The sequence below is a fragment of the Sinocyclocheilus rhinocerous genome, unplaced genomic scaffold (genome assembly GCF_001515625.1).
Source record: "Sinocyclocheilus rhinocerous isolate Xijiao unplaced genomic scaffold, SAMN03320098_v1.1 scaffold5064, whole genome shotgun sequence".
In the NCBI taxonomy this organism is placed as follows: Eukaryota; Metazoa; Chordata; class Actinopteri; order Cypriniformes; family Cyprinidae; genus Sinocyclocheilus; species Sinocyclocheilus rhinocerous.
Genome location: NW_015636846.1, coordinates 15,512 through 28,668, shown reverse-complemented (window position 1 = coordinate 28,668; position 13,157 = coordinate 15,512). Strand labels below are relative to the sequence as shown.

At 36.9% G+C, this 13,157-nt stretch overlaps 3 protein-coding genes across 5 annotated transcripts in view; all 3 read right to left on the bottom strand.

Annotated features, from left to right (window-relative positions):
* The window catches only part of LOC107748203 (protein TFG-like), a 12,016-nt gene extending 8,184 nt beyond the window's left edge, over positions 1–3,832 (bottom strand). For 2 of the 3 annotated variants that reach the window (XM_016562907.1, XM_016562909.1), the window contains exons 1-3: positions 3,693–3,832; positions 1,869–2,056; positions 1,501–1,584 (exon numbers count right to left, since the gene is read on the bottom strand). In XM_016562907.1, the coding sequence (XP_016418393.1) occupies positions 1,501–1,584; positions 1,869–2,052 (268 nt within the window). In that variant the 5' untranslated portion in view covers positions 2,053–2,056; positions 3,693–3,832. The remainder of the gene's footprint in view (positions 1–1,500; positions 1,585–1,868; positions 2,057–3,692) is intronic. The other variant, XM_016562908.1, reaches the window with a different exon arrangement.
* Positions 3,833–4,760: 928 nt separating this feature from the next.
* LOC107748222 (protein jagunal homolog 1-A-like) lies at positions 4,761–6,284 on the bottom strand. The gene is made up of 3 exons (XM_016562946.1): positions 6,129–6,284; positions 5,518–5,624; positions 4,761–5,421 (listed from the first exon to the last, which is right to left on the bottom strand). The coding sequence occupies exons 2-3, from the start codon at positions 5,604–5,606 to the stop codon at positions 4,959–4,961; spliced, it is 552 nt and encodes a 183-aa protein (XP_016418432.1). The 5' UTR covers positions 5,607–5,624; positions 6,129–6,284; the 3' UTR covers positions 4,761–4,958.
* A 1,589-nt stretch (positions 6,285–7,873) lies between these two features.
* Positions 7,874–10,106, bottom strand: LOC107748221 (collagen alpha-1(VIII) chain-like). The gene is made up of 2 exons (XM_016562945.1): positions 9,890–10,106; positions 7,874–9,798 (listed from the first exon to the last, which is right to left on the bottom strand). The coding sequence occupies exons 1-2, from the start codon at positions 10,104–10,106 to the stop codon at positions 7,874–7,876; spliced, it is 2,142 nt and encodes a 713-aa protein (XP_016418431.1).
* Between the last annotated feature and the right edge of the window lie 3,051 nt (positions 10,107–13,157).

The window sequence follows — 13,157 nt, the reverse complement described above, 5'->3', positions numbered from 1 at the left end:
ATATATGTGTTTTTATATATATATATATATATATATATATATATATATATAAAAATTTAAAGAATTTAGTAATATATTTGCATAACTTTTCAGGTATGAAAACAACACTTCCTCATTTATACAGGTTGTCTTTGAATAAAACAAACAGGGGATGAATTAAAATACAAAAGATAAAAATAACTTGCAAAATATCTATATTTGTAGTTGTTTTATCTTAATTGAAATTATTTTAAATCATCATGAGGCTTCTTGCCTCCTGGTTGAGAACCACTGCTTTATGCAAACCTTCCTTGTTCAAATATCCAAGGCCACTGGTCACAATTAATGTTCTTAGAGAACAAATATCCTTTCTGTTTGGAGTAGTGCATTATATCTGTTAACATCTGAGATATGTTTAAAATCCATGTTCTGTTAAACCATATTAGTGGCCCAACAAATATTTGGACACCCAAGTCATACTTAAAGGGGTCACCACCAGATTTTAATGTTCCATTGGCTCCAAAATCCAAATTCAAACCCCTGCTGATAACCTTACAAAGACAAACACATGGACTCATTATCAGTTCAAATCTTGTTCTATTGTGCCCTCTGCTGGACATTAAAAGCTGCAGCTGTGTATTTATCCCACAAGAGAAAAACGGCATCTCCTGGTTGGATGAAATATTACCAAATTCAGCATTTTTAAGATTAAAAGAGATTAACTCCGCAATATTACACCACCCATGCAATGTGGGATTATGTTCTTAACAGAGAGTCCATTTAACCCAAAGATTACAGAACAACACTGTTTTCTGGGTCACAAAGACACATTGAGAAATCAATAACCTTTAACTTGATATGCCTCTTTTATTTTAGTATGTAAAACACCATTTAAAGAGCATAAAACAACTATAGGTTTTGACTACATTCTGCCCGATAAAATATTTTAGAGCTGCAACTATAAAAAGGTATGTAGCTCAAATGAGCTGCTTGGTTCTTATAGTCCTGTGAACCTTTCTGTTATTCTGTAAAGGGACACTATGAGCACTGAAGTGTTTCTGGAATATGATCTCCCTGCAGGTAAGATAAACCTACACATGCTCACTGACATTAACTCTAGGCATGATTAGCACTGACGAGAACTGTGGCCTGTATCTGTGGCCTGTTGTCATTTATAACAGAAAATAACTTGTGTATTTGACAAACTGAGGGACAAAACAGAAATAAATGTACAACTGAAACCTAATAGGCAAGTGGGCTGTGCTTCACATTTCAGCTTTTAAAGCACATCACTTAAACTACGTTATTCTACATTGCACTTTTAAGCTGAGACTACTTTTTACACTGATTAACTTCTGGTTATGCATTACATAATTTAGTATTTGAATACTGCTACACGTAAACTGTGCTTTTCAAAGAGATACAGCACATTCATTTCATGCTCCTTCCTGGTATCTTTGTGCAGAAATATTCCTTAACATCAGGATGAGCAAAAACCCTTAAGCAGTGCTGATTTCTTACCAAAAAGAGTGAGCTTCAATATTCTACTGCACTGGATTGCAAAGGACAAATCAGAACTGTCAAAGATGGTGATATGGTCATCATCTGGAAGAGAGCCAAAAAAGAGAGAATGAATGCAGTACTTCCAGAGCTGCAGTTGAACCTAACTAAAACTGTACCACATGTAAAATCAGTAGAGAGTATGAGATCTATACCAAAACCCCCTAAGAAGGTTTATTAAGAACATCTATAGGTGTACAGATCTTATAGTTTTATTCTACATGACTGATAAAAAACGGTTAAATATACATATGCATGGTGTCCAGTTACTATAACCTTATAAGTTGGTAAATTTATGATACATGCACGTTTTGAAGTCCAAAACTGACCTTCATCCTTATATTTGATGGTAACTTCATCGCTGCTCTGTAGCTGCCCACGGAAGACTCGCTGCATCATCAGCAGGAGCTCGTCGTAGGTGATGTCTTCATTGTGGATGGGGATACGGCGGATATCATCGCCCAGCTGAGCTTTAATGATCAGCTTCCCACTCAAGTCCAGCTGGCCATTCATACTGCTGGAAAAAAGTACAATTTTATTTAAAATATTGTCTAATATATTTATAGATAAACTAAAAATATGCTTTTCATCAGCCAAGACCAATGCCATTATTCTGCCATTATTATCCAATTTAGTACAATGGCAAATGAAACACAAAATTGAGATTAAAATTTAAATTAAATGAACAATACTCAAAATCCATTGAAGAAAAAAAATTCCAGTTTCTACAGTCAAAACTACACTTTTACTATTAGGAAGTTTATTAAAGAAGCAGAATATTTATCACTATTTAATACATCACATGCCCATCAGACGTCATTTGATAGTACAGGAACAAACTGAAACCAAACACACTATCAGAGCTGCAGCAGTGATAACTAGGCCTACATTAAATGTAGGCATATGCAGAGCTAACAGACCAGCGTAAAACCAATGACATGATCTGTGAAGGCACCGTTATTAAGTTCTTCTATAAGAAGCACAGAATTCCACTCGCAACACAAGTTAACCATGAAATCTGATATTTGTATCTCAATGAGTGTCTGCTTCACTCACCGCTAACTCCCCTGCTTTTGTTATGAATATAAAAATGTCAGTGAATGACTTATGTCTTACTTGGAAACCCATAGTCTAATGTCTCATCTATGAGGTTATATCTGAACAAGTGCTACTGTACATTATTGGGACATACTATAAATGTCTAAGGGTCATGAGATATAAGATGATTTGGCACATGCAGATGGCCTACAATCATTCTTAACTCAGACTTTGGCCTCAAGCATGATTATTGGGAGAAACATTTTGGGATTTAGATCACAATACAAACAGTTTGAGTGTGTGTGATCAATCAGGGACAATCTTATCTCCTACTCTGATTAGTTTACCCATCATTCATCCTGGTACTCTGCAGCATGTAGACAGACCTGTATTTATCTCATATGGAACTTAATGACAGCCATCATGACTGAAACTCTTGACTTGTTGCCCGCTGAATTAAGAAAATGTCAAAACTATAAAGGAACTGGCTGCTTGGAAAACTGTCAATGCATGGCAAATGCATTTGCATTTACTCGTGTCTTATTTGTCAAGCGTCTGCTAAATGACTAAATGTAAATGTAATGTAAATATGAAGAGTCATCAGCTTACTCAGAAATTCTTATTATAAGAGCAAAAGATGTGGTTTCTGGATCACAACACACATCAGGCCATTTCCCATCATCGCACCAGCATGACGTTTAAATGTCTTGCCAAAGAATGATCCATTTAAATCATCTCATCAGGCCTCGTTCACCTGATGATGCAGCAACTTCCTGCCAAATAAAGCTCTGAATGGCGTAAAATTATGAAATACTGTAATCAAATCTCAATTGAATTACAGCAACAATTATTCCTGTGTTTTAAATACGATTATTTAATTACGCCATTTAGTGGCTTAAAAACACTGACTTTTGTACAAAACGTCTCTCTTGTTTTTGTTTTTTTTCTATTTAGCTTGCCCTAGTTTCTCACAAGCTAAGCTACGCTAAGCTAATGCTAGTTTGCTTGACAACCGGCTAACCACTAATGGTTCATTTTCAGAGGTGCCTTAAAAAACTCTAAAGTGACTATATGAAAGTATGTACATGTTTGTAGGAGAAGCCCCGCGTCTCTACCTGGTGGTTTGGACGTGTCAATCCCAGCAGCAGCCTTGTGTGTCCTGGACTTTAGCTGAACGACGCCTGACTGACTGATGATCGGAAACGCTTCACAGCGACCTGTACGTGGCAAAACCACAACCGCGCATGCGCGCTATCCGGACACTGCTTACACTGTCTTGTAAATTTAATTACTACTCATCATGAGGTGGCCTATATGGCGTCTGACTGCATTTTGTTAACCAAAATAATATAAATGTATTTAATATTAAATTAATCTGTCCATTTAAACATAAAACTGATTGAAGTTTCAATGAATTTATCTAGTAGGCTATGAGCCTGATTCTTGTAAAGTGATAGGCCTATGACTATGTGACAATGTGTTTAATATGAATTTAACCATACTGTTTGCCAAAGATATAATGGGGTCTAATCAGTTTTTTTAATTCACATTTTTGTTTCTTTTTTTTCTCTGTAGTCTGTTGTGTTTGTTTTACAAATTTTGTTTGGGTAAGAAGCATTTTTTCTTGATCTAGCCCACTAGAGGGATCGTCATATTAACCACAAATAATCTACAGTTTTTACAAGAGTTAAAAAAACAACAACAAAAAAAAAAATATATATATATATATATATATATATATATATATGATCAATTAGACATAAAGCTTTATAGGTTTATTGAAGCCTCTGTTCACATAAGGTAAAATATTTTAGATTTCTCTTCCCTCTCACCAGATACTGATGTAGCACCTCCTAGTCTATACAAAATAATGTGTGAAAGTGTTGTGTCAGAAGTAGATTTCTGAATAGCCAAATCAAAACAATTTACAACCAAAATAATAAAAGAAAGTATTGATAATGCAAGCTAAAAAAACTGATATAGATCATGCTAGATTTTTTTCAATTCAAGCTTAAAATGAAATAATTAGTTTGAAATAAATGACAAGAAAATATTTTAAGAAATATTTTATTTATTTTTTATTTTATTATAAAGTAATAAAAATGATATGAATGGCTCTGTATTCTTGACATGGACTAAACATTTTGTAATCAAACAGAATTTCAGGTTTTAAATAACACGTTAAAACTAAAAAAGGTAAACAATTTAAAAAGGTAAACATAATTTTAACATATGTGAATAAATGTAAAAAGTCCAGATATTAAGCTTTGTTAGCTTACAAATGTACATTTAAATTGTAAATATTTAAACATTTATAATAATTGCATGCATAGTACAGTAACAACTGAGACTGAGACAAATTCAAGTATACAACAGCATGTTTATTTCTTCTTCTTCTCTTGTGTTGAGTTGAACCAGGCATCTAGAAGCTTCTTGCTGTAGTAGATTTGCCATGCGTGCACCTGAATAGCGATCACCATGAGTAGATACATCACAGATACGGCCGAGAAACCAAAGATAAACCGGTAAACTTTTCCATGTCGGTACAGCTGCTGGGCCAGTGGAAACATTTCCATTGCACCAAAAATCAAGGGTGCCACTGAGAACAAACCAGCACTGATCATGGAGATCACCAGATAGCTGATGTTGTTCTTTGGCAAGGCCAGGGCTCCAATAAACGAGGGCAGGAGACTCAAAAGGTATGGATACTCCCACTGATAGGGCATGGCCACCAGATCATGTGACACCAGATTGAGATGACTAACAGCCACCTGAGCCGCCACCAGTATCCATATGAAGAAATGCACTACGGTGAGCTTCTTTATCTCTGATTTCAGTGAAGCACTGAAAGACATCAAAGTTCAGATACATATTCTGATATATACATACATGCAGTTATTGGTTATGTTATATTGCTGTGAGAGTATAAGGGTTAGTTACCTCATCTGATAGTGAGAAGCCACTTTCTCTCTATGTTTAAAATCACTCCCATCAGTCCCTGCAGCTCTTGGGCCCGCACGTGATGCCATTGCCGATTTTCCAGATGACTGTAACAACGTGTAAATACAGTATATGCTATTCACAGACCCCAACACATGACATATTAATTTTGCAAATTGCAACTTTTAATGTACAGAGCATATTTAGAAATATCTCAAAAATGCTAAAATGAAGTATTCAAAATGTAATGCATCAAGCCACACAATAACTACTGTAACATCTAATACAGGGTCCCAGTATAGATAAATGACATAGTCCTGTAATATCTGAACATCTGCGCAACCTTACATTAAAAATTAAACCCGACATATAGCCCAAGCAAAGCGTGTGAATTTCACGTTTATAAACATAAAAGGTGAAGCATACAGATATATGTCTATTTACAATAATTAAATAAAGGCATCAAAAAAATGGACTATTTAAGACCATATAGGCACATCTAGCGTCCGGTTTCCGGATGAAGGATAATTTGACTGTTTGAACTGACAGACGGATCACTGTAAATTCAAAGTAGTTATTTCATGCGATGCGCCTTTTAATAAATGACTTACCGTATGAAGTGATGAAACGCGCCAAAAGCGACAGTGAGATTTGATGAGGAAATGTTAACACAAAGGATTTTTATCAATGAAGGCAATAATATGTTGCTCATGCGCACAAACAGGGCAATAAAGAATCTCTCCGCCCCTCCGCGCAATGTGATTTGACAGCGCAGCATCTCGGTCTGCGCAGCATCTCGGTCTGCGCATCCTCAGCATCACCGAGTAGCTACTGAGCCGGATGCGTTGGTTTGGCTCATGAATATTGAATAGGTTCCTGACCATTCTGATTTCCTGAAAGAAGAGGATGTAACAGCTGACGAATCCATCATACTATGGTGAAGGCTAGGCTTATGAATATTGATTAGGACATGTTCAGGGAGGTTATCATAGAACGTGAGCATAATAAAATGACAGTTCAAAGAATATTTTACAATCTTTTTTTTCTCTCTTGTTGATGACTAAGAGATAAAGTTACCACAATAATTACTAGTATTGAATAGTAGGCCTATTATTCACAATAGAAACTGTTACATTTTTAAATGACTAATAAATTAGCATAGAATTTAGGTGCAGAGTTTAACTGCAAGAGATCACCTAATCTTTAGAGTACCTAATTTCATACATGGTAATAAGATTTTATTTCATGTCATTGTAACAAAATTAGAGTACAAGAATTTGATGGACATACAGTTATGGATGTAAATCATCTTTATTAAAAAATTCAAAGAAAAAGTCAGAAACAAATGAAAATAAAAGGGGGTGGGAGGTACTCAAACGGATTTTCATTGGATTAGACAATGTTTGAACCAATGACCGACATATAAAAACAAAGGTTATTATACAATCAGTAGTCAAAAAAGGGTAAAATTTCATCCAACAGTTGAAAAGCCAGCAGTTGAATTCAGAATAGGGTAGAAACAAAGGAAGTGATGTGATATATATGACTGATGATCATGAGATTTAAAGTATTGTGAGTAAAACTATAATTTTGATGAAAGTTCATTATAGAAACAGAAGTGGTTTTCAGACAAATTAATATTTAAAGTTTAAAACTAATCTTTTTGGGGGGCGGGGAGTTTGGCTAAAATAAAATCTAGCACATACACACATGCTCTCTCATGCTCATGCTCATGTACACACACACACGCACGCACGCACGCGCACGCACGCACGCACACACACACACACAAATTTATCATTTGGTTGCAGTTCACACAGAGGTTATGTTATAATATTACAAGTGTGCAAAACCTTTAACATTTTTTTAAATCATTGATAAAGAAAGAGAAACATGATATGTGATATTTTTGAAAAACTGAATGGCTTTTCTCATCTCATTCAAAGCGAATACATTAGTTATCATGCAAATGTCATTAAAAATAGTGTTCTAAACATTTTAAAGCATGTATACTCATGTTGGATACCACCAATTAAACAAATACATAAATATGTTACAAAAACAATCTTTTCAAAAATCTGTTTAAATGTGGTATGGAATTGAATATTCTTACTACAATCTGTGAGAGTCTTTGTGCAGGTTGTATCTTTACAGACACAGTATTCTGTAATTTAGCATTGCATATACTCATACAGTCTGTAGATTGATATTGTTTGGTTGTGTTTAAAGGAGCTGTTTCTATGAGTCTTCTTTCTTCCTTGTGAAAATACTGACATTTTTTTAAAAGTCAAATATTTTAATGTCAGTTCTTTCTTCCCCTCTTTCTCCTTAAAATTATTTCACTTATTCTTGTGGTCTACATTGGGTACAGTAAAAAGCCAGAGAAGGAAGAGTGGACATACTGTCCTGCATAAAATCCAGCTGCCTGGTCAGATGGTAACTGTAAATAAACTGTGTCTCCTGGTTGTAATGGAATCACAGCACTCCCAGATGCTTGATCCAGGTATCCCTTCTTGTACTCATCATATGTATACATAAGTGGCTCCCCATTCCTGTAGAGCCCAACCCATACATTGGCACCCTTGCAGTGCACATGATAGGCAAAATAGTAGATGCCTGGGAGGTCACAGGTGAACACACCGGTCTGAGGGTTGTAATTCTGACGCCCATTATACAGTAATTTGTCAAGCACTATTGGCGTGCCAACTGGAGGGAATGGTGTGGTCAATTTGGCAGTGAAAGCAGGCATCTCCAGACCATTGGCACCCATCATATTACCCCCACCTGCATACTTCCCTTTCTTGTACCCACCAGTTTTTATACCATCTATGGCAGGGCCCATCTCAGGAAGAACACCCATCAGGTCAGGAGAAGGAGGGGGGCCTGGGGGTCCAGGAGGCCCCGCTGGACCTGGGAGTCCTGGCTGACCTGGGGATCCATTTGGGCCAGGTGGACCTGCTGGACCAACACGACCAGGGATTCCAGCAATGCCTTCACCAGGTGGACCAGCTTGACCTGGTGGACCAGCTTCTCCCTTTGGCCCGGAAGGTCCAGGAGGCCCAATTGGTCCTCCTGGACCTGCAAGTCCTGGAATACCTTTAGGACCCTGTGGTCCTTCAGGGCCAGTCTGACCAGGTTCTCCTTTAAGACCAGGTAAGCCAGATGAACCTGGGGGACCAGGCAGACCTCTGCTTCCTCCTTCACCTTTGGGACCTATGGGTCCTGGTGGTCCTCTTGGCCCAGGTTCTCCATCTTCACCTTGGAGGCCTGGTTGACCAGGAAATCCTGGAGGACCTGGCTGTCCCATAGGTCCAGGATCTCCCTTGGCTCCTTCTGCCCCTCCCTCTCCTTTTAGTCCTGGGGAACCAATTCCTCCTGGTGCCCCCATTGTTCCTGGAGGGCCCGGAGGACCAGTTTGACCAGGGGGACCCGTCATGCCTGGTTGACCAGTGTAACCTTTGTCTCCTTTTGGTCCTTGAGGACCAGGAAGCCCTCCCATCCCTTTGTCACCCTTTGGGCCAGGGTATCCAGGTTTGCCAATTCCAGGTAATCCAGGTTTCCCAGGCAAACCTGGTGGTCCTTGTAATCCTTTGTGGCCAGGTGCACCTGGCTGTCCTGGTAATCCTTTTTCTCCTGGAACTCCAATACCAGGGGCTCCTTGTGGTCCTTGTAGGCCTTGTCCACCAGGTGGACCCTCTGGACCTGGCTCCCCAGGCTCTCCGGGTTTTCCTGGCATACCAGGTGGACCTGCTACACCAGGAAGGCCAGGCTTACTGACCCCCGGTAATCCTGCCTGCCCTGGGGGGCCAAGTGGCCCAATCGACCCTTTTGGCCCTTGTGGGCCTGGTTGTCCAATTCCTCTGTCTCCTTTAGGCCCAGGTAACCCTCGGAGACCAGGAAAACCTTTATGTCCTGGCTCTCCCTTTGCCCCTGGCTGTCCTGGTAATCCTTGTCCACCAGGCTTTCCTATTCCTGGCAGGCCGGGGGGTCCAGGAGGGCCGGGTGGCCCAGTCATGCCTGGTTGTCCCTCTCCACCTCTGGGTCCCTGTTCACCTTGCTGTCCAGGCTGCCCAATACCTCCTGGCTTCCCGGGCATACCTGGCATTCCTAGCTTACCAACTCCCGGAAATCCTGGAGGACCAGGAGGTCCTGGCTTTCCAAGAGGGCCTTGTATACCAATACCTTGAGGCCCAGGAGGTCCTTGGGGCCCAGGTGGACCAGGGGGCCCTTGCGGTCCAGTCTCTCCTTGAACACCCTGCTCACCTCTGGGAATGGTTTCACCTTTGTAAGGGAAAGGCAGGGTCAGTACTACAATGCCATGTATACCATATATAATATGACTACAAGTGCTAAGATACACAAGTTTTCATACCTTTGATATCTTTGCCTTTGTTTAGGTGCATTGGTAGGTCTTTTTTGTAGTGTGGATATGGCATGTGTGACATATCCTTTCCCATGCCCATATGAGGCATCTGTGGTAAGGGTTGATGTTGTTGAGGATGTGGTTTGTGTCCATAATATGCACCTCCAAATGCTGATGGAAATAGAGCCAAATGCACCAAAGCTACTAGGAAAGAAGCCATGGCCATGGCCTGTGGAAAAAAATAAAAAAATAAAACAATTAATAATTCAATCAATGGTCAGTTAGGTTATCAATTAATTATCCAATGTAGTAATACATCAATAAGTGTTAACCATCCAATTAACTGATAATTAAACATAAATTATTTAAATGTATCTCAATCCATCAACAATTAATTTTAAACATAACTAAATAAAAACTAAATGACCATTAACAAGTTAGTAAAAGGATCTAATAAGTAATGTATAATATATATTGCTAGCAGTATCAATTAATTATAATCTCTGCAACACACCCTGTTGTCTGCTATGTAATAAAAACATTACAAACTAAAAATATTGTATACCATGTTAAGACATTAAACTACCAAAACTGTGGTAAAAGTGCCTACTGAGAGATCACATACAAGCACAATACACTTTTTCCTTCACAAAGGAAGATTATGCAACTATTCATTATAATTTTAATATTCTTTTAGCTAAAAACAAAACAAAAAACATCAACAACAGTTTTACCTTGAAATTTAATCATACCTATTTTATGATCATTTCCAAATCCACAGATCCAGGCCATTTAGTTTAAAATGTTAAGTGTAAATGTCTAAGAACAAAAGAGACCTCTTTCAAAAAAACATTAAAAATCCTACTCCTACCCCAGACTTTTCAACTTAGTGTAATTAATAATATAATAACACATTTCAGTGTTAACATCACCTCCTATAATTATGCAATCACCTCATACCTTCTTCAAATGTTTGATTTGAGATTAGACATGACTTTCTCAGTTATCTAAATTTAGTCTATACTCTTAAACATGACCTTGCTTTTAAACTGTAACAGCAATTCAAACGACAGGACGCAACCTGTTTATTGGAATTTCTCACTTCTAAGGATCTCTAGTGAAGTTCTAAGTAACTAGAAAGGAACTTTCAGTAATTTAGCTTTCACACTGCAGAAATCCCAGACAGTAAACAGTGGGTGTTCATGTATGCTTACATTGTTATATTTCCATTTAATGTTTTGCTTGTCTCTAGTTACATGACAAAATAAGCTTTCATAACACATTGATGGTTCATTTTTTATTAAAAAACAAAAATAAAAAAACAATACCAACAAGATGTGAATGAAACAAAGATTGCCTCAAAATGACGGAAGTGATGGAGCTGACCTTTGGCTTTTTCTCAAGCTCCTGAGAATCACACAGATATGCTATGTGCCATCTAGGTTTTCCGCTCTTTGAGACTTTGAGATGTAATGATATAGTTTCTGGTCAAAGACCGATCAGGATGAGCTGTACACTATCATAAATCATTTTTAATCTGATTTAGCATCATGTAACGCTAATAATAATGTCCACTATACATCAAAAGCTTGTTAAAAAACCATTAACATGTATATGTGCCTACTTAATTAAGTGTAATGTATTTCCATTACACATTAATAAAGTGCAATGACAACATTTATCAAATTATGTGGAATAAGGCATTCAGTTTTATCCAACTACAAACATTTATTGTTGGCTACAACTATAAGACCATATTAATCAAATCACACACATTCTCAAATGCAAACACTAATGTAACTAACAGTTTTCTTATGTTCAAGAGAAAATGAAAATGCAGAAGAGAAGAAAAAGAACAAAAAGATTAATGTAAGCCCAAGTCCCTTTCAAGAAAGTTTGTTTACTCAGCGGCCATTTCTGCAATGTCTCCAGGTAGCTATTTTGGGCATCCAAGTCCTATCTACCTGAATGGGGAAGTCCCAAATCTCAAAAACCGCTTGCCCCTTTTAAATAACTTATTTCAAATCAGCAACAAAATCTGACATGAAAAACATTGAGTGAAACACTGATGTAGACCTTTTCACCCTAACAGCTGGCATCTTTTCGCTTCTTCACTCTCTCACATTCTCTCCCAGGCCTTTTTTTGGACTTCCAATTTTTAAAAAGGTTGGACACAGAGTCTCATTCACTCACAAAAAAAAAATTTGCAAAATCAAATCAGTAAACAAGTACAATGTGATGAGGAGGAAAGGCACTCAGTAACATAAGCGCTAACATTAGCATTTTGATTAGCTAGGCATTACTGCAATGACTAGAACAACATACACATACCAGTGATGATTATAACAACATATTGTCATAATTATAATCAGAAAGAAATAAACAGATAAGTGTAAAAGACAAGTGATTTGATTTATTTATTTATTTATTTTCATTTATTTTTTGATGGTCTAAACATATACTGTAAAAGCTAACGTCCTGAAACCTTGACACATAATAATAAATTCACAGGAATTAGGAGATGTATATATGAATGTCCATATTTAAATGAAATTATCAACAAAGGTTAATATTAGATATTTCTGTGATACCTTAATTATTTTATGGCATAACATAAGTTAAATATGGCACATATTTATCATAACTCTTGGATTTTAGTTTATAGTGTTTTGTAATAGATTACAGTACCGTTCAAAGGTTTGGGGTCAATGTGATTTTTTAAAATGAATTTTATTCAGCAAGGGTGCATTAAATTGATGAAAAGTTACTGTAAAGACATTCATTGTTATTCATGTTATTTATTTTTCAAGATTTTTATTTTAAAAATGCTGTTCTTTGAAAAAAGTATCAAGGTTTCCATAAAAATGTTAAACAGCACAACCATTTTCACGATTCATACGAATTTGTACAGCACAAATATATTAGAATGATTTCTGAAGGATCATGTGACAGTGAAGACTGGAGTAATGGCTCCTGAAAATACAGCTTTGAACCAAAGCAATAAATTACAATTTAAAATACAAAATAGTCATTTTAAATAGTAAAACGTTATAATATTGAGGTTTAACAGTACTTTTGATCAAATAAAAGCAGCCTTGGTGAAGATTAGAGACTTTGTTCAGTAAATAAATAATAAAATAAAATCTTACCAATCTAAATTTTTGAACAGTAATGTATATTAAATTAATAGTATAATATCAGTTTCAATGTTAACATCACCTTCACCATAATCTTCAATCTTTTTCATTTGATATTATACAACTCTGAAGAAATGAGA